We start from the raw sequence: 15,412 nt of genomic DNA, 5'->3' as shown, positions 1-15,412 counted from the left end.
AGCATCGGATGTGGTGGACACTGCCGCCAGAACCATGGCCTTGGCTGTCACCATGCGCCGGGCATCCTGGCTGCTCCTCTCTGGCTTGTCCACGGAGGCTCAGCAGTCGATGTAAGACCTCCCCTTCGATGGGCAAGCCCTGTCTGTGGAATAGATGGACAATAAGCTCCATGGCCTAAAGGACTCCCGCACGACCCTTAAAATGCTGGGCCTGTATGTTCCCGGCCCTGCCTGCAAGCGATTTAAACCACAGTAGCCTCAGGGCCAGGGGAGCCACCCTCACCAGGAACCTTCCCATAAGAAATCCAGAGGCTACAAGAGGTGTCCCAGCCAACAGCCTTCGCAGGCCTCTTTCGAGCTCAACCCGCAATAAGCAGGCAGGCAAGCGCTCATTTTGAGGGTATGCCCGAGGGCAACCTACCGGACTGTTCCCAGGATCCTCCCTCCCCCATTTTTGCCAACCACCTTTCTCCTTTCCTCCCTGTGTGGGCATCTATAACATCGGACCGATGGGTCCTCAGTACGGTGGCATGGGGTTACACCCTTTAGTTACTTTCTACCCCTCCTTCCAACCCCCCGTCCCTCTTCAGGGACCCTTCTCACGAGAGTCTCCTCGCGCAGGAGGTAGAGGGGTTACTGCAGCTAGATGCGGTGGAGGTCATTCCTCCAGAGTACAGGAACAAGGGGTTCTATTCCTGCTACTTTTTAATCCCAAAGGCCAAGGGCAGTCTGCAACCTATCCTGGACTTACGAGACTTGAACCACTTCCTAGCAAAGCTGAAGTTCCGCATGGCCTCCATCATCCCCTCCCTGGATCCAGGAGACTGGTACACCGTCCTCAATCTGAAAGATGCGTACTTTCACATCTCCATCTTCAAGGGACACAGACACTTCCTCTGGTTTATGGTAGGTCCCAACCATTATCAGTTTGCGGTCCTCCCGTTTGGCCTAGCGACAGCACCGCGGGTATTTACCAAGTGCATGTCGGTGGTGGCTGCTTACCTCAGATGTTGGGGTATCCAGATCTACCCGTACCTCGAAGACCGACTAGTCCAGGGCAGCTCCAGGTCCCAGGTCCAAAGGCATGTCGCAATGCTGTTAGCCACCTGCCATCGCCTTGTCCTGTTGGTAAACAACAACAAAACCACGTTAGTTCCAGTACAGAGGATAGAGTTCATCGGAGCGGTGCTCGACTCAACTTGCGCCAGGATGTTCCTGCTGCTGGAGAGATTTGGGGCACTGACGGACCTCATCACAGAAGTCTCCGCATTTCCCCTGACCGTGGCCAGGGTTTGCCTGTGCCTACTAGGTCATATGGCAGCGTGTACATATGTGCTGCGCCACGCCAGGCTCTGGATGCAACCCCTGCAGCAATGGCTGGCAACGGTCTATTCCCAGTCTAGGGACCACCTGGAAAAGGTCGTTACCATCCCCGCAACGATACTTACCTCGCTGCGATGGTGGACCGACCCCAAGAAAGTCCTGGAAGGAGTTCCCTTTGTCAGCACTCCTAACTCAGTCAAGTTGGTTTAGGATGCCTTGGACCTCGGCTGGGGGTGGGGACACCTCAGCACCCTCCAGTCCCAAGGTATGTGGTCCCCAGAGGAAACGACGCTACATATAAACGTCAAAGAGGTCGGGGCGGTCCTCAGGGCATGCGCGGTCTTCCTACCTCACCTGTCGGGCAAAGCGTTCGGAGTCCTGACAGACAACACACCCTCGATGTTCTACATCAACAGACAAGGGGGAGCGCGATCCTCGGCCCTCTGCCAAGAGGCACTCCGTCTTTGGGACTTCTGCATCGACCATGGAATCCACCTAGAAGCGTGTCACCTTCCGGGTGCCAAGAACACACTAGCAGATCACCTAAGCAGGGACTTCTCCTCTCACCATGAGTGGGTGGTCCACCCGCAGGTAACCGGCATGATCTTCCAGTGATGCGGAACTGCCCAAGTGGATTTGTTCGCCACCAGGCAGAACAGGAGGTGCCACAAGTTTTGCTCAAGACGGGGTCTGGGCAAGGGCTCCCTCTCCGACGCCTTCCTCCTGACATGGGCAGGAAACCTGATGTACATGTTCCCTCCAATTCCACTCATCAGCAAAGTCCTAGCGGAAATCAAAAGAGACAAGGCTCAGGTTATCATCATCGCCCCAGCATTGCCTCGCGAGCACTGGTTCGGGATACTATCAAGCCTGTCGGTGATCCCTCCATGGCTCCTGCTGAACCGACCGGACCTGCTGTCACAGGATCACAGTCAACTCTTGCACCCCAACCTCGCATCCCTCCACCTTACGGTGTGGATGTTGCGTGGCTGAACCCTGAGGAACAGGCCTGTTCGGAAGGGGTCCAGAAAGCCCTTGACTAGACAGACTTACCTGGCAAAGTGGAGGAGGTTCTCCCGCTGGGCGGCCGAACGGGGCATCTCCCCTTCGCATTCTTCGGTGCAGTCGATCTTAGACTACCTGCTTCATTTGAGGAATCGGGGCCTGGCACACTCCTCTATCACAGTGCATCTGGCAGCCATTTCCACCTTTCATCCACCCATCCAGGGGCAGACCGTGTTCTCCCATGACATGATGGTCAGGTTCCTCAGAGGTCTCGAGAGACTTTTTCCTCAAGTTCGGTCCCCAGTCCCTCAGTGGGATCTCATCTTGGCTCTCTCCATGCTCACGGGCCCGCTCTTTGAGCCTTTGGCCTCGTGCTCCCTGTCTCACCTATTATGGAAGGTAGATTTCCTGGTAGCGGTGACGTCGGCGAGGCGAGTCTCCGAGCTGCGAGCCCTGACCTCAGAACCGCCGTACACAGTCTTCTATAAGGACACAGTCCAGCTCTGGCCCCACCCAGCCTTCCTTCCCAAGGTGGTGTCTACTTTCCACGTAAGCCAGGACATCTTCCTTCCGGTCTTCTGCCCTAAGCCCCATGAGACAAGTGAAGAGAGGCGCCTTCGTAAGAAGGGCCCTGGCTTTCTACCTAGATCGGACAAAGCCTTTCCGTAAATCGACTCAGCTTTTCATCTCTACAGCTGATAGGATGAAGGGCCTCCCGGTGTCCACGTGGAGGATTTTTAACTGGATCACCTCTTGCATTCGGACCTGCTACGAGTTGGTGGGAGTCCTTCCACCACCGATCATCAGAGCCCATTCGACCAGAGCGCAGGCATCTTCACAGGCCTTCCTGGTACACTTCCCAATCCAGGACATCTGTCGAGTCGTGACGTGGTCCTTGGTGCACACATTCATGGCCCACTATGCCAGCACTCAGCAGGCCAGGGACGACACTGGGTTCAACAGAGCGGTGTTGCAGTCTACACGTCCATGAACGCCTACCCACCTCCGAGGGGTACTGCTTTGGGAGTCACCTAAGTTGAATGGACATGAGCAAGCACTCAAAGAAGAAAAGACAGTTACCTTTTCTATAACTGGTGTTCTTTTAGATGTGTTGCTCATGTCCATTCCACAACCTGCCCTCCTTCCCCACTGTCGGAGTTTCTGGCAAGAAGAAACTGAGGGTGGGGGGAACCGGTGGCGTCCTACATGGCGTGGCATGTGTGCGCCACTCCAGAGGGGGCCGGAGCCGGTCCCCTATGGATACTGCTGAGGGAAAAACTTAAGGCACCAGTGCATGTGGCGAGCACACACACACCTAAGTTGAATGGACATGAGCAACACATCTCGAAGAACACCAGTTACGGAAAAGGTAACTGTCAATTTAGTTAGGTTTCAGCATCTAAGAATCTGAAATTAAGCTGAAAGTTATTTTTGTTGTTGTATTTTACATTTTGAAAATGAATAAAATGTTTATTCTGCAAAAGGTTATGGATACTTCAGTGTTCCAGGAGACTTTTAAGCCAAACATGATGAAATGCCACAGGTTCTTTCTTTGAAGAAATTGGATCCAGTTGTCAATTAAGTAACAGACCGATTCACTGCTCCAACAGCATAAAGGGACCTATAAAAGCTGAAAAATCTGGCCAATGAACCCCCAGTCTTAGGGGACCCCTTTATTGCACCAGCTCCACCCATCTCCTCACAGCCACTGGTGTAATAGGTGGAACTGAGACTTATGCTCTTTGACTCTTCTCAACTGCTAGAAAGGCCTTTTGGGGTTGCTGAATGTAAGTTAAAACAGCCCTGATTTATGCTACACAGTCCTCTGACCAGACCCAGAACGTAGAGATGTCTAAAGGTGGCATTGATAATATGCCTAGCTTTTAATCTATAGCTCTCAAAGCACTTACAATCATTTTAAGGCATTTAGCCTCACAGCACCCCTATGAGGCAAGACAGTTCTGTTATCCCCCTTCTACAGAAATGCTAAGTGACTTGTCCAAGGTCACCCAGGAAATTTGTGGCAGAGTAGGGACTTGAACCCTTAGCTCTCAGGTCCTAGTCTAGTGTCTTAACAATTGGACTATCCTTCCTCCTAGTCTTACACTTAGGGTAGCTTGGCTGGAACTGATAATCAAGCCCACTAGGATTTATTTTAATTGTATAAACTACTTAAAATGTTCTTTGGGGCATTTGAACACTTAAACTATAAAAAATGAAATCAATCTATTAGCAACATAAACTGGAATTATACAGCATATTTTCTCTTCTCAGTGGTATGTCTAGATCATTTGTCAACCTTAAATGTACTTACACTAACTTGGTGAATGTTGGGTAAGAACATAGGCCCATGGTAATGCTGTTTTTGCCATGTTACTGTACGTCTCTCTGCTCTGCTCAATGATGAGTGCCTGGAGTTTGCCCAAGTGTTGCCGCTGCTGAGAAATATCGAAAGATATAGGTATATAGGAGGCATTCAGCAATCAGCCCATCCATTACAATGGCAACTGAGAGCTGCTTGCGGTTTAACTTGTGGTATTAAAATATCAGCATTCCCCACAGAAGATCCTTAACAATGCATTGTTATAAATGAACCATGTATGCCTAGAATGTTTCCCATTAATGTGCGTCATATAAGAAGGCAGGCAATGTGCCATGATAGATTTTCCATATGTGTCACAGTAAGATCTTTACATTTCCGTAATGTAACTTACACATAATACATCAGCCTTGAGTTGCATCACCCCAAATCAGACCTAGACACGAGGTGTCATGTAGAAAGGCATGCAATTGAACAGGGATCTTCCTGCAGATGAGTCACATGCTTCAGTAAGATATGGCACCAGGTCCTTTCCCTGAGGGCTCTGTAATAAGAAATTATATTTAGCACTTGAATAACAATTTATGCAATACTTTCTAAAGTGCTTTCAAGATGCAGAACATTGTGTTCTAAGCTGCTAATTAATAATTTAAATACCAGTGCTCATGTGTGAGATTCCACATGCTTCCTCTTGTATGACTGTCCATATCAGAACCTTTCCTTTGTTAACTGTATGCAGTTCTTAAACATTTAAATCAATAAATGGTAGCTTCCAGCGGGGAGAAGCTACCATTGGAATTCCTCAGGAAGTGGTATCAGGACCAATAGTGTTCAATGTCCACCACCTCCAATTCCTGACTATATTTAATCATTAAAACTTTCTGGCTACACAAAAACTACTTGGATAAGGGAGAAATTGGGGATTATGAGAAGCTTCAAAAGAGCTAATCAAACTGGATAACTGAACAATGATGTCTACTTGCTGCCCAGCAGCATGCTTCATTGGCAGTTTGGTTTTATAACAATGGCAAACAAAGTACGTATCTGAATGCACTAAATGGAAATAAACTACTGAAAAGGGACATTCCCATATAAAAGACAAAGGGTACGTCTATACTTACCTCCGGGTCCGGCGGTAAGCAATCGATCTTCTGGGAACGATTTATCGCGTCTTGTCTAGACGCTATAAATCGATCCCGGAAGTGCTCGCCGTCGACGCCGGTACTCCTGCTCCACGAGAGGAGTACGCGCAGTCAACGGGGGAGCCTGCCTGCTGCGTGTGGACCCGCGGTAAGTTCGAACTAAGATACTTTGACTTCAGCTACGTTATTCACATAGCTGAAGTTGCGTATCTTAGTTCGAAGTGGGGGGTTAGTGTGGACCAGGCCTTAGATTGCATCTGGGATTGTAAAGTCCTCTAGATCCGCCAGACCTACTCATCTTGGTCCCTTTTGGCTTTAGAATCTGTAATCTCTGACTCTTTAGTGAGCACAAGAATCCTTCAGTGGAGAATAGCATCTATTCTGCTCCTGCATAAAAATGAAGCAGAGTGAAATAGGCAAGGACCTTCTGTTGAGGGGAGGAGATCTCTGTAGGGGAGTAACAAAGCGGAGAGTGATGGAGGGAGTAGAACATGGAAGGGGTTTGGCCTACTGGTTGTGCTTCCAAGTTGGGAACCAAGGTTGAAGCATTGCTTCCTAGGCCAGTAGGGGCTGGCAGAAAGCTCTACCATATAGCAACCATCATCTAATCTGACTGAAAAATCAGAATGATAATGGTCAGGTTTGTGCTGGAAAGGTTTGCTGGTATAGCTAATGCTGGCAAACCCTCCTAATGTAGATGCAGGATATACTGGCAAATGGGTGATTTTGCTGGTATAATTTATACCATTTCTCCAAGTGAAATAAGCTGTACTGGCAAAAAGGCATTCTTCTGTTGGTATAACACACTAGGGCTGTCACCAGTACAGAAATGTTGCCAAAAATCACCCCTAACTAACATTACTATACCAGCAAAAGCTTCTAGTGTAGATGTGGCCTAAGATGGTGGGGAACAGGTCAAGGTGACTTCAAAGTGGAGAAAAAAAGCACTTTCTTTGCTTCCTTTTGTTGTATATAAAAGTTCTGACCTTTTAAAGTTTTTTCCCCCCTACTTTAGAAATACCAAATCTTCCCTGTTCTCATTTGACACTTGCCTTGGAGTAGCCAAGTGAACTGGGAGCTTTCCAAGTAGTGTGAAATTTTTCAGTGTTCCTCTTCCACCTGATAGGCAGGTTGGTTCAATAGCTGTTATGAAAAAGCAAATGGAAAACAGACGTTTTTAACAGTTGTAATAAAAATCCCTGCTCTCAATTGCTCAGGTTTCACTTCCTTCTGTATTATCAGAATCCCAGTGGTTCTCCAGTTGTCCATAGAATCTGCTGTGAAAATCAGTATCAGATATGCATTTTTTAACTATTTTTGTTTTAAAAAAAAAGAAAGGGCAGGCTATGAAGGCAGAAAAAAAGGCCGGGGTTGAAGGGAAAAAAAATCTTTCCGACATTCATTATAAACATAAAAAATGCAAACCCTCTTCCATAGCTCCACAGAAATTTCCACACAGCCTGCCACAGCGGAAAGAAACCTAGTCTCTCTCAGCTGGAGAGAGAGAGATTCCTGATGTACAGGCTCAGGGTTGGAGGTGCAAGGGGGTAAATCCTGAGAGAGACCTGGACAAAAAGAAGTGGAAGGAGAGTGTGTGACAAATAATGGGGGTTTGGCAGAAGAGGAATTCACAACAATCTCTGGGGAGGGCCAATTTGTTTTGTTGCAGTCCAATTGTTAACTGGATTGGTAGTTGAAAACAGCCAGTAATAATCACCCCTAAACTTCCCCTGCTTACCCTAGCCCAGTTTTAGAGAAAAGAATTCTAGTGTGGGGAGAGACAGTGACACCAGAGAGAAAAGGAAATGATTGCTTTATGTGCCCTATATTCAACTTGTGGAACTCACTGCTGCTTGACATCAGGGGGACAGTGTAAGCAGGCTTTTAAGCAAGTGATCATAAAATCATCTAGACTAACATTTATCTTAACTGGCACAGCTGCAGTGTTAGATGGGTGCAGTCTGTTTGCCTGTGGGGGATTTACCCCTGGCCTCTTCTCCTTTATTTAGTGCAGGGGTCGGCAACCTTTCAGAAGTGGTGTGCTGAATCTTCGTTTATTCACTCTGATTTAAGGTTTCGCGTGCCAGTAATACATTTTAACATTTTTAGAAGGTCTCTTTCTATAAGTCTATAACATATAATTAAACTATTGTTGTATGTAAAGTAAATAAGGTTTTTAAAATGTTTAAGAAGCTTCATTTAAAATTAAATTAAAATGCAGAGCCCCCTGGACCGGTGGCCAGGACCCGGGTAGTGTGAGTGCCACTGAAAATCAGCTCGCGTGCCGCCTTTGGCACGCGTGCCATAGGTCGCCTACCCCTGATTTAGTGCAAGAATAATTAGCTCTGTTGGAAGGCTTTTCTAATACCTGCTAACATTTAAATAGGGCCACACCTTTCAACTCCACTGAAATGCATTGGATTAGGACTCAGGGCTTTTTGGGTGGAAGGGACAAAGTAGCAAGCAGAGTCCCTCCAAATGGAGGCATTTGGCATGCATCCGCTTTTATTTTAATTTTCGACTAACCTCTGAAGTATTATGTCCTGGCTGGTATCAGAGGCAGGATCTCAGATTAGATTGACTTGGCATAGCAATGCCTAGCTTAATTTTAGAAAAGTATTGAAAATGCTGGTGCAGCTGGCTTAGATCTCTCTTAGCTTGGATCTAGGAATGACACTATTCCAGCTGAGAATTTGTCTCTTAAGCAAAGCATACCTATTTAGTAAAACTTGTTACACTACTTAATGTCGGAGGGGGGAGAAACCAGCTTTTCAGCTCCGTGTACAAAAAGATGTCCTCCCACAGTGTGTAAACTGAGAGGCGTAGGTGTGTCATTAACTGTCAGTTAACGAATGATACACGACTCCATGGGAGCACGCCCATGAAACATATGTTCCTGCCCCTCCCGCTGCCTTGAGGTCTGTGGGCTTTGAACTCCCAGCTCACAAGGCAGGCAGGGCTATCACATGGAAACATGAGCGAGAGCCTCCCGAAGGTTTCTGATAGCTACGGAGAGGAGTTTAGAGTAAAGTAGCGGTGGAGGCACTTCTGACGTGGATTAAAACTAAAGCTTCTGAAGCCAGGAGACAGCATGGTGGCTCATGATGAAGTTGGAGGTCTCCTTCCTATTAAAAGGACGATTCGAGTCTTAGATGCTCAGAATCAATCTTTCAGAGAACAAGAGGTAAGTTTAAAGCTGGTACTGCTGCTTGGATACTTTTATCTTTGTGTCATTTCTGGTGAACTGGTCCAAATTCTAACAGCTTTCCCTTGACTTTTTTGTCTCCTGTCAACTGTTAGAAATGTATTTTGTGTTAGAAGATTATGGCAAAACTGCTCTAGCATTTGTCCTGTTTATTATGCTAACGGCGAGGGGGCAACTGCGAACAGGACCCCATTGTGCAAGGCACTGTACCAACATAGCCTTGAAGACCTAACGCGCTACAAACTACTAATGAGCACTGAATCCAGTAGTTCTGTCCACTCTGGTTAGTTAGTCTCTGACTTCCAAATAGAAGTAGACTTCCTTCAGTTAAAACAGCGGACTTTGGAACATGCGTACCTGATACAGATAGAACACTTGTTTATTTTCTGCTGTAGGTGGATTAATTTTTAATTTGTATTAGACTTCTGCTTTAACGACAATTTTCACAGGACTACATTCAGAAACACTTCCTTCGTAGCTGAGGTAGATCAGAAAATTGCAGTGGAGAGGTCTGAACTTTTTTTTATATTCTGCCAAGTTTGTATTTTATACCCTTCCTCTAACAGGAAGCAGTTTAAACCCATGGCTTGTGTCTTGGACCCTCTGCTTAGTCTGGACTTTATTTTAATTTTGACCCCAAGGAATTATATGGATAGAATTACTTTGTGGCAATGAAATATCTTTTTCTTTTTGCTGGAATACAACTAAAGACACAGGATTCAGAGTTTTTACGTATTTTTATTTTTGTTAGAGAGTAGAAAGGTTAAAGCATTCTTTTAAAAAATTCTAATAATTATGTTTTAGCTAAAAGCTGGCATTGTGTGGTAGTTCTTCCCAATCTTTATAGTAAGTTGAAGTATTTTTGAAGTGTTGTTTAATGCTATCATGAGAGCATACAATTAAGAACTTCTGATCAGTGGTGTTTCATGTTTTTGTTTTTCTGCCAGTGATTGGTTACACTGTTTCTCTTCCATACCTTGAGAATTAGTTTTATTTTGTTTTTCATTAAGTGTTTGTTTTTAGTATAGTATTAATTTTAAAAAATCTTAAGAAAGATTTAGGACCATCTTGTAGAAACCCATAAACTTAAATCTGATGGGTAAAACTTTCAAAAGCACTTCAGTGACTTATGAACTTAAGTGATTTAGGAGTGCCTAAGTCACTTTTTAAAATGGGATTTAGGGGTCTAAGTCACTTAGACACTTTTTGAAGATTTTATCCTAAATGTGTAAAGGCCTGATCCTGTAACAATGTTTGCCTCTGAGTAACGTTGCTCATGTGAGTAGTCCCCGTGGAGTCACTGGGACTACTTGTATGCGTAAAGTTAAGTGCATGCTCGCAGGATCAGGCCCTAAACTGGGTTTGTTCCCTCCATAAGACTTTTTTCTAAAACCCTGCTATTTAATAACTCATGCATTATTTCTTATTGGCTGCTTTACAGATGTTTTTTCTATTAAGGTGTTTGCTATGTGTGTAAACAAGTAAGGTTATTTTTTTAAAAAAAAGCTTTGCAACCTTAATGTTGTGTAAGTCAGTCCCATTGCATTCCTGGAGGATTATTGCATACCTTGTGTGTTGACACAAGGCACAAGTCCAGTAATCCAGTAGAAATGTACTGCCTACGGTATCATCTTGTTAAAAGATGTACATTATAAAAAAGTCAATTCTGCAGTAAAAGTCTATTTGACACAAGACATCCTATTAGCGTCAGTTTCTAAAACATTTATAATCCTGCTTTAAGTAGAGAAACTTAAATGCAACCTCAACTAAGGAGTCACTACTGTCATTTCATAATATATAAGAAAAACTAGATGCTGAGAGAGTTGTGAAATAAACAAGGTAAAAACAGTTTAAGGAATAAATCTGTCTCCTTGTATGTATTTATATGTTGTAGGGTACTATTAAAGTTAGGCTGTGTATTGGACATGTAATTGTTATTTTTGGTTGGGGTGTCAGTACTCCGTTGCTGTCACCAGCCAGGGAAGTCCTTTATCCACCAAAGATGTACAGCATAATGCTTCCCCCTCCACCGTTATCACCTTCTTCACTACAAGGAAGCGAGAAGGTGGTTTAATTTATGTCAGTTCAATACTTGGCCTCTGCTGAAACTGAGTTTGAGATGTGGACAACTATCTGCTAAGAACTGGACTGAGCTCAAGCAGACTCATTTCATATAAATCTTTAAATAATTCTTAGATAGCAATTACATCTTGGCACTTCTGACAGACCATATTTGAACTAGTGAGTTCAATCTCACTGGTAACATTTGGCAGTAATTTGTGCTGTGAATATTTTTTCAATTTGTCACCAACTTTTCCCATGTTTGTATGCCCTTGTATGTAGAATGTATAACTACACTTGTTGACGTAGTAAATGATCCTTGTAAAAATAGTAAGAATTACTGTGGAGGAAATACTGTGCACAGTGCAGGCTCTTAACATTTTAATTCCTTTTGCACTTAAAGAAAAACAGAAACCACTTTGGACTGAATCAGCTACAAAATGTGGCTTTTTAAAATGTGACAAATTTGTACCTGTGAAGGAAAAGGACTTGGAAACTCCTAATTGTTCTCTACCTCTTCTACCTTCTGAATGGAATGTAAAAGCTTTGCTTTCACCTGAGATCTTTGCCTGCAATGTCTAGCCCAGATAGTTTGTTTAAAACAAACAAAAAAAAAAAAAAGGCCTTGAAAAACTGGTTTTTCAAATGGAAAGAGACATGCTGTTAACTATTGCAGCACTGACACTTTTAACTAAAACCCAAGAAAGTTTAATAAATGTTAATCTTTTCTTGAAACTGTAGATTTCCGTAAGTAGAGCTACCCAACATTGGACTATTTACTGTTTCCAAATGCAGTACTTTTAAATACTGGGCCAATATCATCCCTAATATAAACTCAATTGAAACTAATGGAGTTTACCCCAGGGATGAACTTGGCCTAATGTGGAGTTAAATCCAAAACTGAAATACAGATGTGAGATCATGGCAAAATGCAGTATTTATCCGTTGAGGAAGGAAAACAGGTTTTTGCCAAACTAAGTTTGTGGTGTCATGGTGGTTTCTGTTTTGGGCGATCTTTCTCTCTCCATGTAGTCAAGCCTCTCTGGCTTTGAATTCCTTGGTGGAGGGCATGTTTATCTAGAAAGCTTTCTGATTGTGCTAATTAGTTACTGGTGGTGGTTTGTGCAAAATTCTTTCTTCCTTAATGCACAGGAGTACTTTGGGGTGTATGGCTTTATTCTTGGTTTAAGAAAGAGAAGTACTTTTGCTGTTTTCACTTCAGGCTAGTGTTGGCATGTCTCAGTTTGTATCAATGTATCTGTTCTGAAGAGTGGTAATTTATAAATCCATTCAAACAGGGAGCCCCTTTGTACTGTCTTAGCAAATGGAAAGGAATGCCTTCTGCCAGACCTTGTGCATATGCATGTGTCACTTCAGTCTTGCACAGATGTGCTGCAAAGGCATTCACATGTGTGCATTAGTGCATATAGTGTGTCATTGTATCTCAGATCTAGAAAGGCTGCTCCTTTGACCCTTTATCAGAGTGAGTTGAGAAATATTATACACACATCCCATCTGAAGCACTGAGATTTCTTACACTATTCCTTTTCAGTGCCACATTCTTCCTTCTCATCTCATTTGTATTTCTGTTCTTGGTAGATCTGCATATTTGGTTATTGCCTGTATAAATTCTGCTTATGTTCCTCACTAACTCTCAAGCCTTTCTTAGCTTCTGTTCCTTCATTCTGGTACTTTGATATAAAGTTAAATAGAACTGTAGAATCCATCCCAATGCTCCCTTCAGAAACTTTTATAATTCATTAAGGTGCCCTCTCTTCCAAAGAATACGGGCCAGACCTTTCTAAACATTTGAATAATCTCTTTGCTGATGGACTCTGTATTTAGTACTGTTAAATCAGTCTTCCATTGCAAATAATGGTCACTGGGACCAGTATGATCAGCATAAATGAAATGGATAACCAACTTCCTAGTCTTAATGTCATTTTGTTTACAGCTAGGGTGAACAGACAGCAAGTGTGAAAAATCGGGACAGGGATGGGGGGTGATAGGTGCCTGTATAAGACAACGCCCTGAATATCGGGACTGTCCCTATAAAATCAGGACATCTGGTCACCCTATTTGCAGCTCTTTTCTGATACCTATAATATCTTAGTTGTTTTAAGATTGTTAGAATGGGGCCTCAGCTATCTTATACTATGCTGAAATTCTTTTCATCCTATAGTTGATGCCCCTGTTCCTACTGAAATTAAGTGCTGCTTTTTCCCCCTACAGCTCTAAAGACTTCCCCTAACTCATCTCTTGCTTAATATTGCATATGGGAAGATATGGTTGCCATTCATAGTGTGGCCTCAGTCTGATCTCCTTTACCCAGGTTTTACCCCAGTGTAACTCCTCTGCCTTCAGTGGCACTCTTCCTGAATCCCACCATGGCAAACGTGATCCAAATCCAGTGCCATGTGTTCCTTTTCTCCTTCTTTGGTTTTGTCCCTACCCTTACACAGAAGCAAAGAATGTCTATGGCTTTAGGTACTTTCTTTGCAATCTGAGACAGGAAATGGAGACTGTAGGGGCCCCCATCTCAATCACTTATGTAATCTTTTCATTCTCTACCTTTTTCTACTTACTAGGGATGAATCCACTGTAATTAACCAAAAGTGGCTGATAAGACCTTGATAAAATAGCTAATTAGGTTAACTCATTACATTTGTTTTCTAAACCTTCTTTTAAAGTAAACATAACAATAGTAAACCTTAACTGAAGTATCACTGTGATCAGGCAGTCAATTTCAGCAGTGCCATTCACTATAGATATGTAACTTGCAATTATTTTTACGTATACCAGAATACTTTGCCTGGTCTTGCAGTTTTTCTTCTAGCATCAAACTTTCATTCCATCCTTGCCTTACCTCCCATTGTGCATATCTTTCCTTTAGGATAGTTACTCTGTATCAGGAATCGTACGTTGTAATTACCCTCGCTTGATTATTTTATTAAAATCATATCTGATGTTAAGAGTCAGAATTTTTTAATACTTATTGACGACACTCGTTGCACACATCAGTGTTATGCAAAATCAACAACTTTGCTTTTCAGAGTTAAATGATATGAAAGAGAATCTGTTATCATTTTAGAAAAATATGTCCTAGGCTGAAGGCTTTAAATTTAATCAGCTGACTTCTCCCTCCATATTTACCTGTACTTCACTGGAATGTTCAGCATGTAATACATCTGCCATTTGTTATATTAGCTACATAAAACTGCCTTGCGCTCTGGCTGTTCTTTATGCCTCCTGCCTCCAAAATAAAATAAAACAATGGAAAACATGTTCTCCTTGGGAGAAAACACACAGTTCTAACACTAAAAGGGCAGGTCCTCATCTGGTGTAAATTTGCCATAGCTCAATCAATGGGGTGGTGACAAGTCACACCAGCTGAGGTGTACGTATCTGCAACTGTTCACAAGAAAAGTGAAGCCCTATTGAGTCTTACCTATTTACTGTTCAACACTAATTTTGAACACCCTTATTATAATGGATTCCATTACCCCTGCGTCTTGCAACGCTGGACAACTTGTCTGCAACTTGAGTGTGACCTTCATGTTTAAATATTGACAGTTTCAGGTTTGACTTTAAGAGGGACGACTGCTTCAAAGCATTGTGCTTTTCTCTATTTTGAAACTCTAAATCTGTTTATGCCTTAAACAAGTCTGGGCAGCATTGATACAGCAAGGCTAAGTAAACCGCAGTCAGTACAGTGTGTTCTTTTTTGTTTATAACTTACAGGAGCCGAGTAATAAGCGGATTCGGCCTCTAGCTCGGGTCACATCCTTGGCGAACTTGATCTCCCCTGTAAGAAATGGTGCAGTCCGGCGTTTTGGTCAGACAATACAGGTAAAGAATATATGAATATGGAAGCAATATGCCCTGTGGAATTGATGCCATAATTTCAAGGCATCTCTTGGGAAGCTGAAACTGCAGGTTTCTAAACCACCCCGGCTCACGGTGAAAAAAGCTCCCTTGAATGCACACCTGATAAGTAACTCTTAAGTGCGACGAGGTCCCTAAATGCAGATCAAATCTGATGTGCTCCAGGAATGACTTCTTCTATGCTCCTGAGCCTTTCCAGCACATTGAGAGGGGTGAAGAGTTAAGACGGTCAATAGATTGCTTCTTCCGTTAGTTTTATTGAGGTAGTATAAAATATCCAGGTTGCTTGCAGTTTAGCAAGGGGGAAGGAATAAACCAGTTTACAAGGAGGGAGTCAACTGATACACGAATCAGTGCATATTCTAGTAATGTACGTGGTCTGTATTATATTGTGTGCGTAAACACAGAGTTACACTAGACTAGCTCCAGAACCCACTCATAGAGACATTGCAGATCACTAGAGCAATGCTC

General features: G+C 43.6%; 1 protein-coding gene across 2 annotated transcripts in view; it reads left to right on the top strand.

Moving 5' to 3' along the window:
- NET1 (neuroepithelial cell transforming 1) overlaps window positions 1-15,412 on the top strand; it is a 76,494-nt gene that overhangs the window by 53,946 nt on the left and 7,136 nt on the right. Inside the window, exons 1-2 of one of the 2 annotated variants that reach the window (XM_024200537.2) lie at window positions 8,713-8,974; window positions 14,798-14,905. In XM_024200537.2, the coding sequence (XP_024056305.2) occupies window positions 8,882-8,974; window positions 14,798-14,905 (201 nt within the window). In that variant the 5' untranslated portion in view covers window positions 8,713-8,881. Of the gene's footprint in view, window positions 1-8,712; window positions 8,975-14,797; window positions 14,906-15,412 lie in introns of those variants that run through there. The other variant, XM_026648594.2, reaches the window with a different exon arrangement.

This window comes from Terrapene carolina, unplaced genomic scaffold, assembly GCF_002925995.2.
Source record: "Terrapene carolina triunguis isolate 2854851 unplaced genomic scaffold, T_m_triunguis-2.0 Scaffold68, whole genome shotgun sequence".
Taxonomy (NCBI): Eukaryota; Metazoa; Chordata; order Testudines; family Emydidae; genus Terrapene; species Terrapene triunguis.
Note: the sequence above shows the minus strand (reverse complement) of the source record. Positions and strands in the feature narration are given on the sequence as shown.